Source organism: Odontesthes bonariensis, chromosome 14 (genome assembly GCF_027942865.1).
Source record: "Odontesthes bonariensis isolate fOdoBon6 chromosome 14, fOdoBon6.hap1, whole genome shotgun sequence".
In the NCBI taxonomy this organism is placed as follows: Eukaryota; Metazoa; Chordata; class Actinopteri; order Atheriniformes; family Atherinopsidae; genus Odontesthes; species Odontesthes bonariensis.
In genome coordinates this window covers 28,470,112-28,492,266 of record NC_134519.1, presented here as the reverse complement: position 1 = coordinate 28,492,266, position 22,155 = coordinate 28,470,112, and the positions used below count along the sequence as shown (strand labels likewise).

Here is a 22,155-nt window from a genome sequence, read left to right as displayed (position 1 = left end):
ATGAGGATCACGGACATAAAGATTGTTGGGTAATTCTGTTGTTCTATGTACGGTTAGAATTGGTGCTGCTTAAAACATGTTACCTTTGTGACAACACAACAGTGGGTTATGTCAGTTGTAAGGAATTACATTACAAAGCAAATACTAAACACTGAGCTCACTCTTTTCTCTTTTTATGGGGTTGATACGGCAACTCATTCAGATTGACTTTTTAGCGAGAAGAAAAGAAAATAATTGGAGATGCTGAGAAAGGTAAGACTGACATAAGTGTCTTAATACTGACTGAGTTATGAGTGGAATTTTTTGACGTGAAGATTGCTTTTGGGGAAATTCTGTAGTTTTTCTGCTGTAATTCTTTTAGGTAATTGGCATGAAATGATACCAAGTGCTATGATCACTTATGGACTTTGAGAAGTATTTAATAAAGAAAAAGATGTCAATGAAGTTATGAACAATATGTGTCATATGTGTCCGGGTCCTTAGGGGGAGTGGGTTTGGCTGGACTCAGACATCGGTGTACCCATTGGAGCCAGGGTCAAAGAAACGCAGTCGGGTCGGCGGCTGCTGGTGGACGATGAAGGAAATGTAAAGGCCCCTAACCGTTCATTAAGAAAACTGCAGATGGTTGGTGCCTGCCTTACACTGCTGAGTGTGTTTCCTTCTCCACTCTTCCCAGGAGCAGACGCTGTTCCCGGAGCAGGAGGCCTCTCTCAGGATCATGCACCCCACATCGGTGGAGGGGGTGGACGACATGATCAAACTCGGGGACATGACGGAGGCTGCCCTCCTCAGGAACCTGCTGCTCAGATACAAACAAGGGAGCATCTATGTAAGTCCACTCTCACTTAGGGAAATACTGTAGACATTCGTCCTGCTGGAATGTGACAAGCAGCCGTTTTATTGATTTCATGTTGCCACTGTCGGGGTTGCTGTAGTTGGTTTGCCTATCCCAGTATTATCTGCATTAGATTGAAAACAGACAGTCATGAAAAGCTAACTCAACAACTTTGCTGGTTCTGTAGACCTACACAGGCTCCGTGCTGGTGGCAATGAATCCATACCAGGACTATCCGATATATTCAGGTGAACAGGTAAGCCTCTGCAGAAGCGACGGTTTGTATCAGCGTTCATCAGAAGCTGAGTCTCTGAACAAGCTGTTCATGCATACATCCTGCTGTTCTACAGATGAAGTTATATCGCGGTCGAAAGCTTGGACAGCTCCCCCCTCACATCTTTGCCATCGCTGAATCCTGCTACTTTAACATGACACGCCAACTCAAAAACCAGTGCTGCATCATTAGGTCAGAATTACATCGGCTTGAATGAAATCCATCCCACTGGTCCATTCTGTGGAGCCATTGGGTGACTTTATTTTTTCCTCTTTCCTCTTTTTCAGTGGGGAGTCAGGAGCGGGGAAAACGGAGAGCACCAAACTGATCCTGCAGTACTTGGCAGCGATCAGCGGGGAGCTCTCTCAACAGAAGATTGAAAAGCAGATCCTGGAGTCCAACCCCATTCTTGAAGGTACCACAGAGCTGTTCATTCAATATGCTTCACCTAGTCTACTGGCACTTATTTCTGGTGAAAATGACTCCATTCGTTGCCCCTCGCAGCTTTTGGAAATGCCAAAACGGTCCGCAACGACAACTCCAGCCGTTTTGGGAAATATCTGGAGATCTTCTTCAACAAAAGTGGAGTGATCGAAGGTGCTCGCGTGGAGCAGTATCTTCTGGAGAAGTCCCGCGTCTGCCATCAGGTGAGGCCACCCTGTCCAAACAAAACAGAGTTCCTTTCTCTGCTCTGGGTGGTCTGTACTCTAAACCTATGAAAATCCCAGAATAGCTGCTGCAGGTTTATTTAAAGAGGTACACAGTTAGTGTTTTATCAGTTTTGTAACTGTCGATGCAATTAATATAAAAGGAGGTGAGCATACTGGCTGTGTGGAACATCCCTCAAAACTGTGTTTGTTAACATCCACTCAACAGAAGAGTTTCAAACTTCTTTGGTTTATCTCTTTCTTACCATAATCCTTTCTTTTTTTCCTACAACCTCAGTCTCCGGAGGAGCGAAACTACCACATATTTTACTGCATGCTGGCAGGAATCCCACAAGAGGAAAAGAGAGTTCTGGGAGTCGGGAATGCCAAGGAGTATAACTTCCTTGTTAAAGTATGACGAGCGGCTATCTGCAAGACATTTTTGGCACATTTATAAACCTAAGCAGGTTATGTATTCTTCACCTGTTGCAAACGATCAAAATGTGATCTGTTGTCTTGCTGAAGGGCGGCTGCATCGACTGTGAGGGAAGGGACGATGCTAAAGACTTCAGCCGGATTCGTTCGGCGATGAAAACCCTGACTTTCTCAGAAGTACAGTTTCAGGAGATCCTCCAACTGCTTGCGGCTTTATTACACCTGGGAAACGTCAGCTTTGAGGGTGAGTGGATTAAGATTACGATGAATGGAGCAGTTTTCAAAACGTCCTGCTCTTCAGACTGTGTCCGATTTCAGGGAAGACTTTGCTTATTTCAGTTGTATATTGCGAAACCCCATTGCACAGCTCATATCATACTTTACGACCGACAGGAAAACGTTTCAGTTTCAGAACTACATCAGCAATAATCTTCTTGGTGCGTGAGTGCAGTTAGAAGAAGAAACCCTGTCCCGTGTCTTCTCTGAAATGTGGCTCGCATCCAATTCAAAACGAGAAAGAATGAAACAAATGAAAATTCCCAGTTTCAGTGTCTTTTCCACTGTTTTTGTACCATTTTCAGCAAAACCTCCCAAGCACAATTCACCTGAACCTTTAACCTCTCAGATGCTTCTACTTTCCTCCTAATTCTAAAACTCCACGTGACATTGTACACTGCTGCGTTTAAAATGAACATTTTTCTGGGTCACGGCATCTGCTGTTGTTTATGTTCTTGTGCTCCAATCAGCCTCCACCCAAAACAACCTGGAAACCAGTGACGTCTGCAAGTCGGAACATTTCACCTTCGCAGCGTCACTTTTGCAGGTGGGTGTCCACAGATATTCCGCACAGAATATGTACCTTCCGTTGAATATCATTTATTTTTTAAATTATTTTTACGATTGTCATTATTTATGTGTCCCACTTCCCAGGTTAACAAGTCTTCCTTGGCGACAAGTTTGACCCATCGCTCCTTTATGACCAACAAAGAAAGAGTGACCAAACCTCTGAACTCAGAACAGGCGGCTGACTGCAGAGACGCCTTCGTTAAGGTAATGACGCCGAGCCAGTGATAGGAAATCCATGTTTAGTGTTTCCTTATTGGTTTCTGACCCGGGATTAAACTACGCAATCATTTCATAAGAAACGATCTCAGAGCTTGAGGCCATTTGTTGCCCCTGATTAGTGCTTGTAAACTTGACACAGTCACCCAGCAGTTTACTTTGATTTTCTGCAGTTTTCTGTGAATAACTGTTGCTTTTTTACTGTTCTCTTAGGCGATCTACAATAAGCTATTCATATGGATTGTTGGGAGAATCAACGGCGTCATCTACAAGAAGGTGGCCAACAACAAATCGTCCTTCCTGTCCATCGGCCTGCTCGATATCTTCGGCTTTGAGAACTTTTACACAAACAGGTCAGAGGACTGCTCTTCACATCCTTGAGGCTCACTGTGTCACAGCCAGACAGCTGCAGTGATTCCAGCGCATACGTGTCGCTCTCTGTTTTACAGTTTTGAGCAGCTGTGCATTAATTTTGCCAACGAAAAGCTGCAGCAGTTCTTCGTCAGCCACATCTTCAAGCTTGAGCAAGAGGAGTACCTGAAAGAGGACATCGTGTGGAATAACATCAAGTTCAGTGACAACCAGAACATCCTCGATCTCCTGGCTGGGATACCCTGCAACCTGCTCTCTCTGATCGATGAGGAGACCCATTTTCCAAAGGTGGGCTGTCAACTTTTCCCGTCAAAGCCTGACTTGGAAGGCAGTTTTCTTTTTTTTAATTTTGTTACCAATTTCACTTTTGCTGTGTTGCAGGGTTCAGATCTCACTCTGCTGACCAAGATGAACCATCAACACCCCGAAAACGAGATCTACATCGCCTCTAAGAGTGAACACGACACAGATTTTGGAATCCGCCACTTTGCCGGCATTGTTTACTACAACACCAATGGTACACAAACAACCTGCAATTCATACGAATCTTTTCTAAAAGTGGCCAGGAATATAATGTTGCTCTTTTTTTTTACTACTAAGGATTCCTTGAAAAGAACAGAGATGACGTCAGTTATGACATCATCAAGATGATCGACACGTCCACCAATAAGCTGCTGCGTCAGATATTCGGGACTAACCATTCAACCAATGGACTGAGTGTCCCGCAGAACACCAGGATCATCATGACGCCCAGGAGCTCTCTACGGGTATGAATGTATATCCTCTTGTACCTCCTGTTCCTCTTGTCTTATCATTATGATATGCAGGGATCTTAAAGAATGGATTGTATGTGATGTGACGGGCAGAAACCGGCCTGTAAAGACAGCTCTATGACAAAAAATGTGAAAATCTTTTTCAAAACATTTTCAAAAACAAAAAAAGAATAGCAACTGGAACAGATAAAAAATGATAGAATTTAGGATTTTCGTAAGTTTTCGATCTAACAGTGTATAGGGTAAGAGCAGGATTTGTGCAATTCTAATAAGCTTGAAAGTTGATATTTGGTCCGAGGGCCTTTATTCTCCAACACAGCCTGAACCCTCTTAGATAAGCTTTCTGTCATTTCTTTTAAGCAGTCTTCAGGAATAGTTCTCCAGGCTTCTTGAAGGACATTCAAAGCTCTTCTTTGGATGTGGGCTGCCTTTTGTTCCCTTCTCTGTCAAAATGATCCCACACTGCTTCAGTAATGTTGAGGTCTGGGCTCTGGGGAGGATTCATCCCTCCATCAGACCTGTTGCCACTGATTTTCAGTCCACTTCTTGTGTCATTTGGCATACCTCAGCCTTTTCTCCCTGCTTCCCTTCCTTAAGAATGGCTTCCTGACAGCCACCCTTCCATGGAGACCATTTCTGACAGCAGGTGGATCATCTCAGGGCCCTTTTTTTTTTTTTTCTTAAGGACATGTTTCAGATACTGTACATCTGCTGTAGATAGTTTTTTTTAGGCCTGACATTTCTTTTTTTGTCCTCCACTTGTTCAGTTTTCTGAGATGTATTAAGGTCTCAATGCACACCATGCTGATATATGACATGTTTTCAGCTAATAGCTCTTTGGGAATCACCTTGTTGGTGGAAAAAAATATATTTTATGTCTTTCAAATGTCTTTAGTATTTTTCAAAGATGCAACTAAAGAAATGGGAACAAATTATGTGTCTTTGTAACAAAGTGCCTTGATGGTTCAATTTTAAATAGTTTTTTTGCTAAGTTGTCTGTTATGTGTGGATGCAACACTGATTCATCCCTTTTTTATGTTTGAATGATTCATAGGTATGAAAATGGTCAGGGAAATGGACCGAAAATAAAAGCAGCCAATGTTCAAAAGAAAAGAAAAAAATCTTTGAAAGAATCTCAGAAAGTTTGGGGAACTATTGCACCATAAAGCACCATTTTAAAACATTTCAATAAGATCTGGTTCCCTGGAAGCAAAATATAAAGAAATGAGGGATGGATAAAGACTTTTGTCACAGCACTGTATTCTGCTGCTGATTAGCCGAGTCCTTCAGGAGATGTGTCAAACTTGTGGGATATTTTACTGCTTGTCATCACTTTTGCAAAGATTTAAAAGATGGTAAGTGTCTGTGCTTTTCCAGCCTATTCTGCTCATTCACTGGGGCTGGCAGACTTGTCCATCACTCAGAGGAGGGAACGATCCTTCCATTTATAAAAACAGCTGAATATTATATAAACCATGAAACCTTCCTTACTTTCATAAAGAAATGTCCTGTCCACCAAACAAAGTCTTGCAGAAATAACCTGTTATCCATCCATCCATCCATTATCTATACCGCTAAATCCATCGGTCGGGTCGCGGGGGGGCTGGAGCCTATCCCAGCAGTCAATGGATGAGAGGCGGGGTACACCCTGGACAGGCCGCCAGTCCATCGCAGGGCCACATAGAGACAAACGAGACAAACAACCATGCACGCTCACACTCACTCCTAAGGACAATTTAGAGATGCCAATTAACCTAACATGCATGACTTTTTTGGACAGTGGGAGGAAGCCGGAGTACCCGGAGAGAACCCACGCATACACGGGGAGAACATGCAAACTCCACACAGAAAGGCCCCAGCTGGGTGTTGAACCTGGATAAAGCTGTTATGTCAAATCAAATCAAATCAAATTTATTTGTATAGCACACTTCATGCACAAAACAATTCAAAGTGCTTCACATAAAATAAGAGCATTGCAGCAGGGAGTGTAAGAAGCATTAAAAATACATAAAAGAATATAAAGAGAAACAATGAAAATAATTTAAATGAATTTAAAAACAAGCAACAGTCCAGATAAATTAAAAGATATCGTGCAGATTTCATGCATAGACACATGAGAAAAGAAATGTTTTTAACGTGGATTCAAAAATGTCTAAAAATGTGTTTCAGTGTCTCACTTACTGTGTCTCATTTAGCTTATAATATTTGTCAGAGCACAAAAGTTGTCATAAATGTGGTTAAACAGTTATTCAATGGATAGATTTATGAACAAGACATTAAATAGTCTTTTGGAATTAGAATAAATTGAAATGAAAAGTTTGAAATTTTACAAAAGTTGTTGATTTCAACACAAATGCCTCCGTAACATCTCATTTAGTTTCATTCTCCGGTAACTGTTCTTCTACTTTTGACTTGGCATCACGAGCTCCTTCTTCTCCCTGTCGTCTCTGCAGGTAAATATTGACAAACGAAAGCAACTGCCAACCCTGAGCGGTCAGTTCCGCATGTCTCTGGACTCCCTCATGAAGACTCTATCGGCCTGCCAGCCCTTCTTCATCCGCTGCTTCAAACCCAACAGTGAAAAGCAGTCTGAGGTGAATGAGCAAGCACTGCAGCACAGAAGGCTACGGCAACAAACTGTGGTCGCTGTGTGTGTTGAGCATTCATGTACCGTGAACAAAGGAGGTGAAAGTTGAAGCGAAACCTCGCTCCATGCATTCGCAGTGGCGTTTGCGTAAAGCTTTTTGGGTTCCAGAAAACCTCATGAGAATGAAAATTACTGATCAATTCGATTGGTTGCCGTGATCCGAACAAGAATATTCCCAGCTACATTGATCTGTTCTCCTTCAGGTGTTTGACAGAGAGTTGTGCATGCGCCAGCTGAGGTACTCCGGCATGATCGACACCATCCGCATCAGGAAGCTGGGATATCCTGTCCGACACACCTTCGAGGACTTCCTGAAGCGGTACAGGGTGCTCCTGAAGACCACCGACTGCGACCCCAAAACTGTTAAGTCCTGATCTTAAAATTCTTGACTTTTTTTTTTTTTTTTTTTTTTTTTCAATTTGATTTAATTTGGTTTCATACTCAATTTGGTACTATTACTGAAGATCTGAAGTTTTATTTGCCTCTCTACATGCTGACAGAAAAAAATACTTTACTGTCCCCACAGAAAAAAGCTGCGGACTGTTGTGAAGCCATCTGCCAGGCTGTGATCAAAGGACAGGACGAGTGGAAGATAGGCAGGGCCCAAATTTTCCTGAGGGTGCGAAATACACATACAATTTCATCACTTTTTGTATTCTTGCTCCTCTTGAAGGGATAGTTTGCCTCTTTTGACATGAAGCTGTATGACATCCCATACTAGCAATATCATTTACTAAATTTGACTTACCCCCTGCTGCGTCCTGTGAGCCGAGTTCCAGCCTCGTTTTGGCGTTGACGAAGGTAGTCCGGCTAGCTGGTTGGGGCCACAAAAATAAAGCGTTTTGGTTCTCAAAACAATATGCGTTCAAAAGAGTAATACATTTGCATCACAAAATCGTTCATCCAGAAAAAGTCAGAGCTCACAATCGCTTATCGCTATTTTCCGCAGTGATACGAAGGTAGAGAGAAAATAGCGCCAAGCGATTGTGAGGTCTGACTTTTTCTGGATGAACGATTTTGTGATGCAAATGTATTACTCTTTTGAACGCATATTATTTTGAGAACCAAAACGCTTTATTTTTGTGGCCCCAGCCAACTAGCTGGACTACCTTCGTCAACGCCAAAACGAGGCCGGAACTCGGCTCACAGGACGCAGCAGGGGGTAAGTCAATGTTCATAAATGATATTGCTAGTATGGGATGTCATACCGCTTCATGTCAAAAGAGGCGAACTATCCCTTTAAGGCACAAAGTGTTATGGTTATGAGAACATTACCGTAAATCAGAGGTAAACTGCATAAACTGGAACTACTGAAGTGGAATCAATATAAGGAAGCCGACGTTATCTTCTCTCTGTTAGTTTACGCAGTGAACTATTACTCCGGTGTAGTTGCTTTGATTTGGAAGGTGCCAATCTTGGAACTTTATGGTGTAAAAATTCAGAGAAAAACTAAAAAAGAAAATGGTCTTTTTTTTGTGTGTGTGTGTGTTAATCAGGAAGCCCATGACACTGCTCTGGAATGGCTGCGGGAAGAAGAACTGAGCAGGGTTGCCATGGTGATCCAGAGGGTCCTGCTTGGACAAAAAGACAGGTGCAGTTTCTGCCGTGAGAAGAGTCGAATAGTTTTGAATGGGAACCATATAATATTTCAGACCTTATCACACCACGTAATAACTGATACGCATATCACGATACCATAACTGCAGATAGCGTTGTTTTATTGCCACATGTGCACATAAAGGGAAGAGATGGTCTATAGATATAGTTTGATGGTGTTAATACATTTTTCAGGAAGTCTTTCCTGGAGAAGAGGAGGGCAGCTGCGGTGTTGCAGCGGAATTGGAGAGCTTACAAAGTGAACAAAGATCAAAGAAAGGTGTGATGCTTTATAGGCTTTGGTAACACAAACACTGATGTTTAAGGTGTCTCAGTTGCTATAAAGTTTCTCCCCGCCTGCTCCATCTAGGTTCAGCAGTGTTTTGAACGGCTGGTATCGAAGGTCCGTGGTCGGAAGCTTCAGTTACAGTACCAGAGACAGCGAGCGGCAGCACTCACCATACAGACCCAGGCATGATCTTCAGATATTCTTGTTCAACATTGCGTAGTGTTTTCTCTAAAAAAAGAACAGTAAACTTGCAATGTGATATGTTCCAACATTCCATTGATCATCTGGATGTAGGTACGAGGCTACTTGGCAAGAAAAGACTGGAAGCAAAAGAGGAGGGCAGTTAAACCTCGGGGTTACACCAGCGGAGTCCTGACCACCGCAGCAGCTGCAACGATGACCGCAGATGTGAGTCTTAAATTCCAATGATGCAAAACCTTTTTGCAATATGTTCACACACAGCGGGTGCAATCCGCCCAAAGCAATCAAAGCGAAAATGACAAAATGGAGGCAACTCCTCTAAAAATCTTCCTGATAATACACCTTCTTCTTTTTTTTTCATTTGCGAGGCTCCCGACTGTCCACTTCCGCAAAAACCTTGAGCACAAATAAGAACAGTTGCTTCCACAAATTCCCACAGATTGCTGTTCTGTCGGGGCCTTTGATGAAAAGCGCTGAGAGGAGGGGGGAAAAAAGGACAATACAACTGGTTCTTCTGAACATGCAACCCTTTTCATCCTTCTTTTTTTTATTGTTTGAAACCCGCGGCAGGCCCTTCTTGATCAGGTGGAGACAGAAGAGGAGGATGAGATTGCCTTGGAACTTCAGAGGCGACTAGAAGCAGTCGTTGCCCAGCAAGCTGCTAAAGAACCAGAGCCACTCGATGGCCTGGATTCAGCAAGTGATTCGCATGAAATCACATCTTTTGTGGAGGTGGTAGAAGAAGAAACATCATTTAAGGTAGGATGATATTTTTGCCGTTTTCCTGTGTCTTACATTTTTTCTACCGTATGATCATTTCTAATGCAAAGTCTATTTTCACCTCTTAAGACTACTCCAGAGCCAGAGAAGAAAATCCCTGTAACCTCAGAGTACAAGATTATCGTTACTCCGGCTTCTGTGTCAACTACCCCAACCCCTTCAGTGGATGAAGATGAGGATGAGGATGAGGATGAGGATGAGTTTGATGACGAGACTGACCAGTTTTCATTCTACCAGTTCAGCATCAAGCACTTCCAGGGCATGCAAAGCCACAAGCACACCACTCAGAGACTCAGGGAGCCCCTCCTGCACCACGATGACGAGGGTGATGCACTGGTGAGAGGACCGAGAGACGGACACAGCGAAGCAGCTCTTAAACTGTCTGTGCTAAAGACTTGTGTTTCATATTTTCTGTCTCCTCTCACTCTTCCAGGCATGCCTGACTGTATTTTGGATCATTTTGCGTTACATGGGGGACTTACCGGAGCCAAAATCACCGGACTCTATCTCACAGCAATCGAGCACCATTTCCCGTCCTGCGCCTCACAGGCGGGGCCGGAGGCTGAGCCACCTGGTGGGACTGGACCAGGTAAACCACTGGAAAGTAATCATTTTAAGCCCTGTGCCAAAGTGACTGTCTTTACTTAACCTCTAATTGCCATGTCAATTCCGAACAGAAAATGAGGAAGAACAAGAAAAGGCTCAGTGGACTCAGAAGAGCCTCAGCTATTCCCGAAGAGGTTGCTACAATAGTCCTCATTCAGTCATTATTTCTCTGTTCATTCATAATGTGCACACTATGTTCTCATTGTTTTTTTATTGTTGTCATCCTAACCAGACAGATAATTTGACAGAGGACGAGGACATTTTGGTTGGAGAGGGTCCAACGCTGGACCGACCCCTTACGACCCTGGAAAAACTTCACGTCATTATCGGACATGCTCTGTCGAGACGAGGCATACGGTAACAATGAGTGTCTCCTCAAACATAGAAAGGGATGAACGGTCTGCTTGCGACGAAGGGGTAATATTTATTTATTTTTCTCTTGCTTCCACGCCTCTCTTAATGTGCAGGGATGAGATCTACTGTCAGATCTGCAAGCAGCTGGTGAACAACAAGAACAGGAGGAGCTCCCTGCAAGGCTGGACTCTGCTCTCCATCTGCCTGGGGATCTTCCCTCCAACAGACCTCTTCATGAAGGTCAGCCTAAAGAAGTCAATCAGTAATGGTGCTTTCATCACAAGTGATTATTGAGACATGATAAAAAAACACTGACTCTTCTTCTCTACTGCAACCCTCCCTCCTGATTCGTCACTATGATCAAAATAAGATAAAGATGAGAACAAACACACTGGCTGAATGTTGTTAAAGGTGTAGATGGCAAGATTCGCTCCAAAGAACATGCGCCGTGATACGTGTAGTTTCTTTTTGTTTTTGTTTGGTTGTTTCTTTTTAGGTGTAGTTGTGCAAAGGAGCAAGGAGGTTGTGCAGGAGGCAGTTAGAGCGCTATTAGTTTGGAGAATCGTGCAGGGATTCTGACGGGGGAGTGTAGCTAAGAACTACCCAGAGCAGGGCCACAGGAGCAAACTGTCACCAGCTTAAAGGGATAGTTCGCCTCTTTTGACATGAAGCTGTATGACATCCCATAATAGCAACATCATTTATGAACATATGAACTTACCCCCTGCTGCGTCCTGTGAGCCGAGTTCCAGCCTCGTTTTGGCGTTGACGAAGGTAGTCCAGCTAGTTGGCTGGGGCCACAAAAATAAAGCGTTTTGCTTCTAAAAACAATATGCGTTCAAAAGAGTAATACATTTGCATCAAAAAATCGTTCAACAAAAGATGTCATACAACTTCATGTCAAAAGAGGCGAACTATCCCTTTAAATAACTGAAACCTCAAAGATTTCATATGCGAATGCTACACAGAGTGATTTTTATTTCCTTGTTCACTGCTTTCTAAACGGCGCCTGTGACTCTGTGTTGCTAAATGCCCTTACTTTTACAGTGGTCCGGCAGTGTATCCCACCACTGATCAGCTATGACCGACAATTTTATTGGTCAAATCCCAAAATACCAACTATAGAGCAATAGCTATTTTTTTAAGATTCTGGAAAACCATAAAGATACACCATCTTTAAACTTTTTTGCTAAAGTAATGCTGTCCAACAAGTCTGACACTCTAAATATCACACTTTGTTATCAAGCTAAGGGCCATCATCTTGACTCCGTCCTGCTCTTGTCTGTTCCACAGTATTTGGAGAATTTTCTTCGCAACGGCCAAGCAGGTTACAGAGAATATTGCGTCGAGCGCTTCCACCGGATAATAGCCAACGGAGAGAGAAAAGAGTTGCCCTGTTGGGTCGAGCTGCAGGTAATGATGATGTTTCTTGTTGAGGATATTAGCTGGGAGACAGATTATTTTCAATCATCATTAACTCTAGTCCTTAAATCCCCGTTACTGACAGGCCGCCAGTAAGAGACAGCCCATAGACGTGTCTGTGACACTTACCAACGACAGAACAGTCACTTTACCCCTGGATTCAGCCTCCACCTCAGCCGAAGTCTGCCAGGCTGTGGCTGACAAAATTGGACTCAAAGACACCTACGGGTTCTCCCTGTACATCAGCCTCTTTGACAAGGTGAGTAATGGCCTCCTATTTCAGATCACATCTTTTTTTGGTCATTCTGTCCGGTTTCTCACTGCTGATGGTCGGCGCTAAAGTTCAGCACTGACAGGCTGCCAATTTGACGGGTCTTTTTGTGTCCAGATGTGGTCTCTGAGCAGCTGCGGGAAGCACGTGCTGGATGCTGTGTCTCAGTGCGAGCAGGAGATGAGGAGGCAAGGCAATGAAGAGAAGGACACCCCTTGGAGACTCTCCATCCGCAAGGAGCTGTTTACACCCTGGCACAACTGCTCCAAAGACCCCGTCAGCACAGATCTTATCTACAAGCAGGTTATCAAGGGGGTCAAATCTGGAGATTACACCAGTGAGAAGGTGAGGCTCTGGAGCGACATGTCATTGTTTGATTTGTTAAAAGTTAACTACGTCTTCGTTGTTGCAAAACTCGGTGTTGCTTTTATAAGCATTTCCAACATTATGACCGAGGTGTTGGGGCAGCTACTTTAAACTGTTGGTGGAATAGCATGTGGCGCAAATAAAGATGCTTAAACACTTTATGTAAACAGCCCAAAGGTCATGACAATAGCCTTTTTTCAAGCACTGTCACTCCCAGAAAAACACATTCTCCTTGTCATATCTGCTCCAAGCAAATGCATCCCAGCTCAAGTCCCTGAAGCAGCTCTTCTTCTGTGTCCCGATCAGAGTTTTTGTATCAAACATTGGCAAGTGTCATGAGTGTGTTGATTTTGCGACCAAAAGCTTATGTAACGGTCAAGGTCACGTTTATCTATATAGCACCTTATAACAACCTGGGTTGACCAAAGTGCTTTACATAAATAAATAATAAAATCCAACAGATACATTTAACAAAGAAATTCAGAAAAAAGATAACAAACGATTTACACACAAAAGTGGCATTATGTAATCAATAATAAATAATCTTAATGTCAAAAAAAGGTTTTTCTGAAAAACTGGCCGTAGCTTGATCATTTCCAAAAAGACTTTTTCTCCATTGTATAGATTTCAACCTAGAAAAAATGGACTTTTAGAGAAATTTGAGGTGGGAATTCCTGGTTGCAGTGACGAGAAATGTTCTTAAAAGGTAAAAAGAAGCTAGCAATACATCCATCGGGTGCTAATGTTCCACCTTAGCTGGATGTTCCCCAGATATTTTGCTTCTTTAAAGGTTCCAGCACACATTTTCTTATGCTGCATCTTGGATGATATCAATGTGTAATCCAAAACAAATGAATGAATTCAGACTGATCTGTGTCTCTCAGGAGGATGATTATGTCCAGCTGGCAGCGATGCACCACTACATCCAGTTTGGCCCAGGGCACAACATGGAGAACGTCCGGATGGTGGTTCAGGAGTGCATCGCCACCACACTTATTGAGAACAAATCTATGTCGAAATGGATCCAACTCGTCACAGACGAACTTGCAGAGGTAAAGGAAAAAAAGGAGCCCCTGTTTGTCTGTTATGAATATGGCTAGAGCCTAAGGACGCTGGGGGTGTTTTAAACAATACACTCCTCAGAATCCCTTCAGTTCCAGTGAGCATATCTAACTGTGTGTGAACATGATCTCGTGTTTACCTGCGTAATTTCAGTGCAATGTGAGTAGTACTAAACTGAGGTATCTGGTGATTATTGGGAGATTTTGCTCTTGCAGGAGCAGTATATCACTGGGAAGCGGAGCGCGGAAAAGGTGAAAGGAGTACTGGTCGACATCGCCCGACAGAAGTGGCCACTCGAGTTTTCAAAGTTTTACGAAGTTACAATGATATCAGGTCAGTCGAAACACGGCTTTTTTCGGATTTTTTTCTTTCCTCATTATCAAAGGAAAATTGCTGACTTTTTTTTCGTCCATCTGAATACCACATACAGTCAGACCATAAAAATATACTGTAATGGAGACCGTGATCCTCAGTCTGAAAAGGGAGGATTTCTTTCTTTGGGCTGGCAGCGAGATGAAATGGAGAAGTTTCTTTGAGGTTTTGTTCAGGAATGACAAGCGGATTTGGGCAGCGCCTGCAGTGATGCGGATGCTGTACAAGTCTGTCGTGGTGAACGGAGCCGAGTCAAAAGGCAAAGCTGCCAAGCTATGTTTCAGTCTTCACCTATGGGTACAAGCATGTGGGTAGTGACAAAAAGACCAAAATGAGCTTTCTCTTAAGATTAGCCAGCTTCACCCTTAGGCTGAGCAGCTCGGTCACTCCGGATAGACTTAGGGTTGATTGCCTGATCTTCAGGGCAGACCCAGGACTCGCTTGAGAGAATAGATATCTCTCGTTTGACTTGGGAAAGCCTCAGTGCTCGCTCAGAAGAGCTGGCTGGGGAGAGGAAACTCTGGTTATCTCCACTCAGATTGTTGCCCCTGCAACCCAGGCCTGGAAATAAGTGGCAGGAAATGAATGAATGGGTTTTAAACCACACAGAGCGGCCAATAAAACACTTTCATTATCCCATTTGTCCACAGGACCGCCTTTGCCCAAAAGCAGGTTTGTTGTGGCTGTTAACTGGAGCAGTATTGTCTTCATGGAAAGAAAAGACAGGAGCCTCCTGGAGATTCCTTACCTGGAGGTAAAGAACGTCCGACTAGTGAGGTAAGGGTAGTTTTTTTTCTTTTTTTTTTTTTTGGTCAAACCAATTTGATCATGTTTTCAAGAGTCCCATACATATGAACCGTTTGTCATCTGTCTAGTGACGGCCATTTCAGTGCCCAGTATGTGAGTTTGACCACAGTCCGAGGAGAGTTTGACCTGAAGTGTACGGAAGCTGTGGACATGGCAGATCGGATTGAGAGTAATTTGAAAGGGCTCATGCGACGCTCAGTGTATGCAGTGGCTCAGCATGATTTCAGTAAACCCGGTAAGTGCCTGTAGCACCTGTAGTATACTCCTGTATACACCTGTAGTAAACTCTCACAAGCTAAAGCACTCCTTCCTCTCTTTCCTGCCACAGAGGACCCGATGTACCTCATTTGTAAACGAGGTGAATTGCTGGTGATGGAGAAAGATGATGAATACTCGCCAGATGCCAAGTGGATCAGAGCAATGAACTGGCGAAGCGGGAGCAGCGGCGCAGTCGATAAGAGCGTATTGCAGTTTCTGCCAACTCTTAGCATGCCCACTGAGGAAATGCTGGTAGCGTTACATTTAAATGTCTTATAGATTTACGTTTTATTTCCTCTAGAAGATGCAGTCATCTGACAAAAGCAAGTACACCCTCAGCTTTTACATGTCAGGACATAAAAAGCCATCCTGTCACATGAACAATGCAGGACAAATTACACTGTCATTAGGTGACAAAACCTAAGCTGAAAATACAGAAGCAGTGTGTGAAAAACTAAGTCAACCCTGACAGCCCCCATAGGAATAAAGAGGATAAGAAGCAGCCAGGAGCTGCTAATCAAATACTCTTAATTATCTGATCATCATCAGTGTGAGCACCTCTAGGCCATTTCCAGACTATTTCAAGTCCATCATTCTACAGTGAGAAAGATTATCCACAAGTGGAAAACATTCAATATTGTTTTCAGTCTTCCCAGAAGTGGAAATCCCAGAAAGTTCACCCCGAGGTCAGACTGTGCAACGCTCAGAGAGACTGCAAAAAGCTACATCTCAGACTCTCCAGGCCACAGTTTGCATGTTAAATGTTAAAGTTCTTGACAGCACAGTTAGAAAAAGACTGAACAAGTATGGCTTGTTTGGAAGAGTTGCAGGAGAAGGCCTCTTCTCTCTAAAAACAACATGGCAGCACAGCTTGGGTTTGAAAATTAATATCTGAACAAACCACAAGACTTCTGGAACAATGTCCTTTGGACAGAGCAGACCAAAGTGGAGATGTTTGGTCATAATGCACAGCAGCACGTTTGGAGAAACCCAAACACAGCATATCAGCACAAACACCTCATACCAACTGTCAAGCACGGTGGTGGAGGGCTGATGATTTGGGCTTGTTCTGCAGCCACAGGACTTGAACACCTTGCATTAACGGATGTCTGCAATGCTCAATTAGCTGAAATGAAATTAGAGTAGACCAAAAATCCTCCACAGTGATGTGAGAGACTTGAACTTCATACAAAAAAATTATTACTTTGAATTATTGCTGCTAACGGTGGTTCTACTGTATATCCTTCTGAATCATGGGGTGTGCTTACACTGTTCTGTATTTATTAGTTTTTGTTCCATGAAAAATGACACATCTTGTTTATCTAAGGTTGTATTTACCTCATTTTAAGACCTGGTGAGGATCAGATGAAAACGTCCCTTATCAGCTTACGATGTTGTGACTTCACTCAGTTCCACAGAGAGCTGCAGATATGAACAAACACCAAAGTACTCCACCGTCAGATGCTCAGGTGTTTCTGTTGGTTTACACGAGCTCTCCCTTGTGGTGAAACTGATACAGTGCTTCTCGTCCTTCAGGAACTGCTCAGTCCGAGGCAGAAGAAAACCGCACTCACGAGTAATCTCCCCACGGAGGAGACAATGGCTCCCGTTTCCTTGAAAGAGTTTGCACTTGAGTATTTCAGGTAAAAACTAAACTCTTTGTGAAAACATGGAACTTCTCAAATATTGAATATCTATCTAATAATATGTGTCTTAGGCCTCCTGGTAAAGAAGGTGGTCGACAGGGTGCAAGCAGAGGGGGCAACAGGGAGAAGCTGTGGGCTTGTTCCAGGGAACCTCTCAAACAGCCACTCCTCAAGACCGTGGTAGAGAACCCGGAACTCAGCTTACTGGCCTGCAACGCCTTCACCGATATCCTTTTAAAATAATGCTGCTTTGAGTCACTTTGTAAAGTATTACTTGCATTCGAGGATTGATTTTTGCACAGAGAAATGAGCTACTGTGAATTCTGTTGCCTCAGATTGACAAAGATACTTTAGAGGAAAAGGGTCTCACCGTCTCAAAAGATGCTGTGTTGTCCTCCAGTTAATTCTGTTAAATGTAAGTTTTAGAAGAAAGAGCCCTTCCACAGACTCGGGCCTAATTTTCACACATCTGTTGTGAGTGCTTGACCATGGCTGCCACCTATCCTGAAGTACATGGGTGACTACCCCATCAAACAGGCTCGCAGCCCGATAGAGCTGACTAACCAGATCTTTGGTCCTCCCACCAAGCACCCAGTCCTGCAGGATGAAATCTACTGTCAGATTATGAGACAGATGACCAGCAACGGCAACAGGTGCTCTTTAGTCTGCGCAGCTGTACTGAAAGATGAAAATTAAACTCACACTAAATCAGTGGCTGGCACATCTAACCTTCCATCCTTTTTTTTTTTTTTTTTTTTTTTTTTTAAATTATTTCTTTTCCGCTCCTCATCCCTATCCCTCAGGTTGAGTTTGGAGCGTGGGTGGCAGCTGATGTGGCTGTGTACGGGCTTGTTCCCACCCAGTCCCAATTTGAAGATACACTTTCAGCGCTTCCTGGAATCGCGGCCGAGAGGCACGCTCTCAGCCGAATGCCTGCAGAGGATGCAGGAGATTTGCAGGTAAGGCCGGAGACAGAAATAAGAAGTGAGGAGAAATAACAGAGCGCATGGGACGAGTTTGAAAAAGAGGTTTGTTCATTTATGGCTGATGATGATGCTGATTATCAGACAGTGATGAGTGATGGCATTAGTGGTTGTATGTAGGTTTGTTGGGTATTCCAGGTGCACCATTAAGTTGGTGTAGATTAATTGGGCTTTCCTTTGGTCACCAGTAAAAAAACAAACAAAAAAAAAACGGAATGCAACTCATTCCACAGGTTGTTATTTCTTAAAACGAGATAAAAATAACACCTGAAACCATTCATCAGTCGGTATCTTCAAGGCTTTTTAAGTGTTTCGAGAAAAATGGCCACATTACAGAAGATTCGTTGTCCCATCTTTTATTTATGGAATGTGTTGCAGGCCTAAAATGCATAAATGGGTGAATATTAACAAATGAAATGATCTTTACGAAGCAAAACATTAAATGTACTGGGTCCAAACAGACTCCCTGAAAGAATAGTCCAAAAAGTCCAACTAAATATACTGTATGTATTTTCTGTACCACTGCAACTTCTTTGCTCTGAGGTTGTAAAATGTTGGCAATGCAAGCCATAAAAAAAACGTGACGGTCTCAGAATCAACATTAATGGTCTTGCTTTTCTGCTCCTTTCAGTTAGAAACAGGGCTTGATGTCTTACAGATTAGTGCATTTAGTTTTGGAAACATGGTTTTACTTTTTTTTTTATTTATTTATTTATTTTTCCTAAATCATCTTAATCGATGTGGTCTGATATTTCGGATGTCCCAAAACTTTACCTCAGGGTTATATCTTTTGTGAGTGTGGTTGTCCAAAAAAATGAATCTGAGTACTTTGCCTCCTCAGTCGGGAACCCAGGAAGTTTCCTCCCTATCAAGCAGAAGTGGACGCCATCCAACAGAACAGCACTCAGATCTTCTATAAAGTCCATTTCCCAAATGACACGGATGATGTAAGAAACAACACTTTAAATCATTATTCTATGCTGAGTAGTAAGTTAGCGCTTTGTCAGCTCAGTTTTGTTTAGTAATAGGTGGGTGTTTGAACCAAACCAAACAGTTTCTGTCTGTTTTTGTTTTTCCTTTACTTCATATTAAATCAAGTCTTTTTGAATATCACGTCCTGATGTGTGAAACCTTAGAACTGAAAGAGGGCTTACTGTCCTTTCCACATGGCTGTTTATGATCTCATATCCTAAATACGAAGCTGGCAGGTCTGACTGTGTGTTCAGCTACACATTTAACCACACTCGCAGGAGACTCCATCGTCTTATTCAACATTCTTCACAGAAGCTAATTAGTGAATTGTCACATGACAGTCACACGGTTCCTTTGAGTCACATATTATGAGACGTTATCTTGTGATTTTCTTGACCTTGCAGTTGTTCGAGGTGACATCCACAACCACAGTCAAAGACCTGCGCTGCAGCATTGCCTCTCAGCTCAGTCTCACCTCACCTGAAGGATACGGCCTGTATGTGAAAACACTACAGAAGGTGCGGCCATGTCAAGTTTCTCTCGTTTCCACATTCTTAAGTCGGTTGTTGTATTGTTGCGTGAACATGTAGTTCGATGCATTGCTTTCTGAGGAATGAGGGGACATTTTCTAGTTTGGTTCGGATACCGTAAACACGAAGGCCCAAAGTATCCGAAGGATTCGAGTTTGTTACTGACTGGGATATTCGAAGCCACATAGAGATGATAAACTTCTGTCCTGTGTCATATGTTGTAGATGATGAGCCTGGATGAGCAGCAGTATTTCTTTGACAATGTAAGGCAGCCTTCAGAAGTGCCTAAAAAAACAAAAAAAGGGAAGGAAGGTAATACAACTATGCTGGCACTCCTGATTATTTTTCAAAGTCTGTGCTGTCCATATTTCTAATTCAAATCTTTAATGGCAGTCATTCAGGCCAACGTGCCGAGCCTGGTGATGTTTAAAAGGAAGCTGTGGTTCAATGTGACTCCGGGAAAAGACCACGTCGCAGATCTCACTTTCCATTTCCCACAGGTATCTGCCAGGGCTCACAATCATGCTCTCTCTTCTGCTGGATATTTGAGATGCACAATGGTCACGACGCCTTTGATTTGCTTCCACGCAGGAGCTGCCCAGGTACCTGCGGGGATTCCACAATTGCACCAGAGAGGACATGTTCCACCTGGGCGGCCTGCTTTTCAGAGTCGCGGTGGACTCCGACAGGTCGCAGTTTGTCATGATCCCCAGAATGCTGGATAATCTGGTTCCTGCCGACGAGCTAAACAGCATGTCTCCTGAAGAGTGGAAGAAGGTAACAGAGGGAACTGTAGGGAGGTTCAACGGAAACGTTTAATTCCTGATTTCAGAGAATTGAAATGAGGAGTAAGTAGCTCCGCTGAGCGTTTTTCTCCCCGTGTTCATTCCTCTCCGTGCAGCACATCATCTCCTCATACAACAAGCAGAGTGGCATCACAGTGCAAGAGGCCAAGATCGCCTTCCTGAGAACCATTTCAAGCTGGCCAACTTTCGGCTGCGCCTTCTTCGAAGTCAAAGTGAGTTACCTGGCTGAAGGGATGGCCACGTTGGAAACTAACAACACTCATTCATAATCTCATTTCATTTGCAGCAAACATGTGACTCCAGCTACCCAAATCCAGTTTTGATTGCCATCAGCAAGAAAGGTGTCACCTTTATAGATCCAGGAACAAAGGTATGATAATAATTAACCTTCCATTTTCTTTTTCCATTACATAGCTTGCTCTGTTCTTTATCGGTGGGAGGTGTAAAGGCTTGTGAAAAACAAAAGTACACCTTCTGTCAGATTTAAAGTTTTACATGCGATTAAAAAAATGACCCGATCCTTACAAGGTTTTAAGATTATATAAATGCAAGGCCAGATGAACAAAAACCATATGACGTATTACACCAACAAAACTACACCATGTGTGAAAACACAAGTACCCATCTGACTGCTGTCAGAGGAATTAGGGTTGTTAGAAACAGCCAGGTGCCTCTAATCAAACGCATGTGAATAACTGATCGGTCTCAGAGCAGCAACTGTTGCTGCCCAGGCCACAAGCCCCCGGACCTGTGGAGGGCAGGATGGCTAAAAAAAAAAGACGAAAATAATTAAGGTGTTGCCCAGACCTCAAACTGATCGATGAACCAAAACAACATTGTAAAGAAGAGTAGGCCAAACATCCTCCTCTACAAAGTGACACTTACAACGGTTACTTCAAAATATTGCTTTGAGCAGTGGTTCAACAAGCTTGTGAATCAAGGGCTGTACTCGGTTTTTCACACACTGCTTCTGCATATTTCATTTAGTTTTTGTTAAATAGATAAATAATGACATGTTATTGTTCATCTGGGGTTGTATTAACCTCATTTTATGAGCTGTTAAGAATGAGACAGTTTACCGTCTTATTCATATGAATGTATGAGCACTCTTATTGTGTTCTCTGGACGTAAACAGTTCCATTTTGGCTGTTAATTTATTCCTGTTACTGGTAACAAATGATTGTATCCTAATGGAACGTTACTGTATTGTACTGAAAACCATGCAGGAGCTGCTGGTGTTGCACGAATTCAGCCGCATCACAGAGTACCTCAGTGAAGGTAACTTCTTCCAGATGACCATCCGCACCCTGGTGAAGGGCTTCATCTTTGTTTGTGAAACCACACAGGTGGGTGGCTTCCTCCTTCGTGTGGCTCCGTGTGAAGTCCAAGCGTTTCTTTCAGACCATTCCCGTCCACGTTCATACATTTAAGTTGGATCATTTGAGAAAACTGATTTGCAATAACAACTATTTCTTTCTCCGCAGGCTCACGCGATGGAGGACCTCATTAGATCGTATGTTAAGATGTATGAGGGCCACAAGCAGGCCTTTCGACCAAAGAACCAGATGTTTTCCAGGGGCTTCAGCAAAATACGGACCATGCCATTCTGATTTACAAACTGTTCTGATTTACGTGCACTCTTGCTCAGTATCTTTGCATTAATGCGTTTGTAAGGATTAAATTAAGTTCCTCCTATTAAAATAATAGTTGTATCCAAAGTTGTAAGTGCAATATTTTCGTTATTTTGTGTCTCGATTTACAGTTGTTACCTTTTACCTTTGCGAGAACC

At 43.1% G+C, this 22,155-nt stretch overlaps 1 protein-coding gene across 1 annotated transcript; it reads left to right on the top strand.

The window, feature by feature from the left end:
• The first annotated feature begins 240 nt into the window (after positions 1-240).
• On the top strand, positions 241-21,976 carry LOC142399536 (unconventional myosin-VIIb-like). The gene is made up of 49 exons (XM_075484261.1): positions 241-252; positions 484-585; positions 677-829; positions 1,023-1,091; positions 1,186-1,301; positions 1,397-1,524; positions 1,614-1,756; positions 2,055-2,168; positions 2,282-2,435; positions 2,938-3,014; positions 3,122-3,241; positions 3,467-3,606; positions 3,703-3,913; positions 4,007-4,142; positions 4,226-4,392; positions 6,852-6,992; positions 7,249-7,407; positions 7,572-7,664; positions 8,542-8,636; positions 8,837-8,921; positions 9,012-9,113; positions 9,225-9,338; positions 9,702-9,890; positions 9,981-10,247; positions 10,345-10,500; positions 10,589-10,651; positions 10,750-10,874; positions 10,985-11,111; positions 12,165-12,284; positions 12,379-12,552; positions 12,682-12,909; positions 13,815-13,982; positions 14,208-14,325; positions 15,015-15,141; positions 15,240-15,406; positions 15,500-15,681; positions 16,966-17,072; positions 17,147-17,301; positions 17,575-17,728; positions 17,879-18,034; positions 18,900-19,005; positions 19,435-19,548; positions 19,785-19,872; positions 19,954-20,060; positions 20,152-20,337; positions 20,462-20,578; positions 20,653-20,736; positions 21,593-21,712; positions 21,851-21,976. The coding sequence occupies exons 1-49, from the start codon at positions 241-243 to the stop codon at positions 21,974-21,976; spliced, it is 6,462 nt and encodes a 2,153-aa protein (XP_075340376.1).
• Positions 21,977-22,155: the final 179 nt, after the last annotated feature.

Excerpts from the sequence above, each read along its gene's own strand:
- LOC142399536 (XM_075484261.1), top strand. Across the intron at positions 10,248-10,344 it reads ATGACGAGGGTGATGCACTG|GCATGCCTGACTGTATTTTG; the intron begins GTGAGAGGACCG and ends TCACTCTTCCAG. Across the intron at positions 19,873-19,953 it reads AACAAAAAAAGGGAAGGAAG|TCATTCAGGCCAACGTGCCG; the intron begins GTAATACAACTA and ends CTTTAATGGCAG.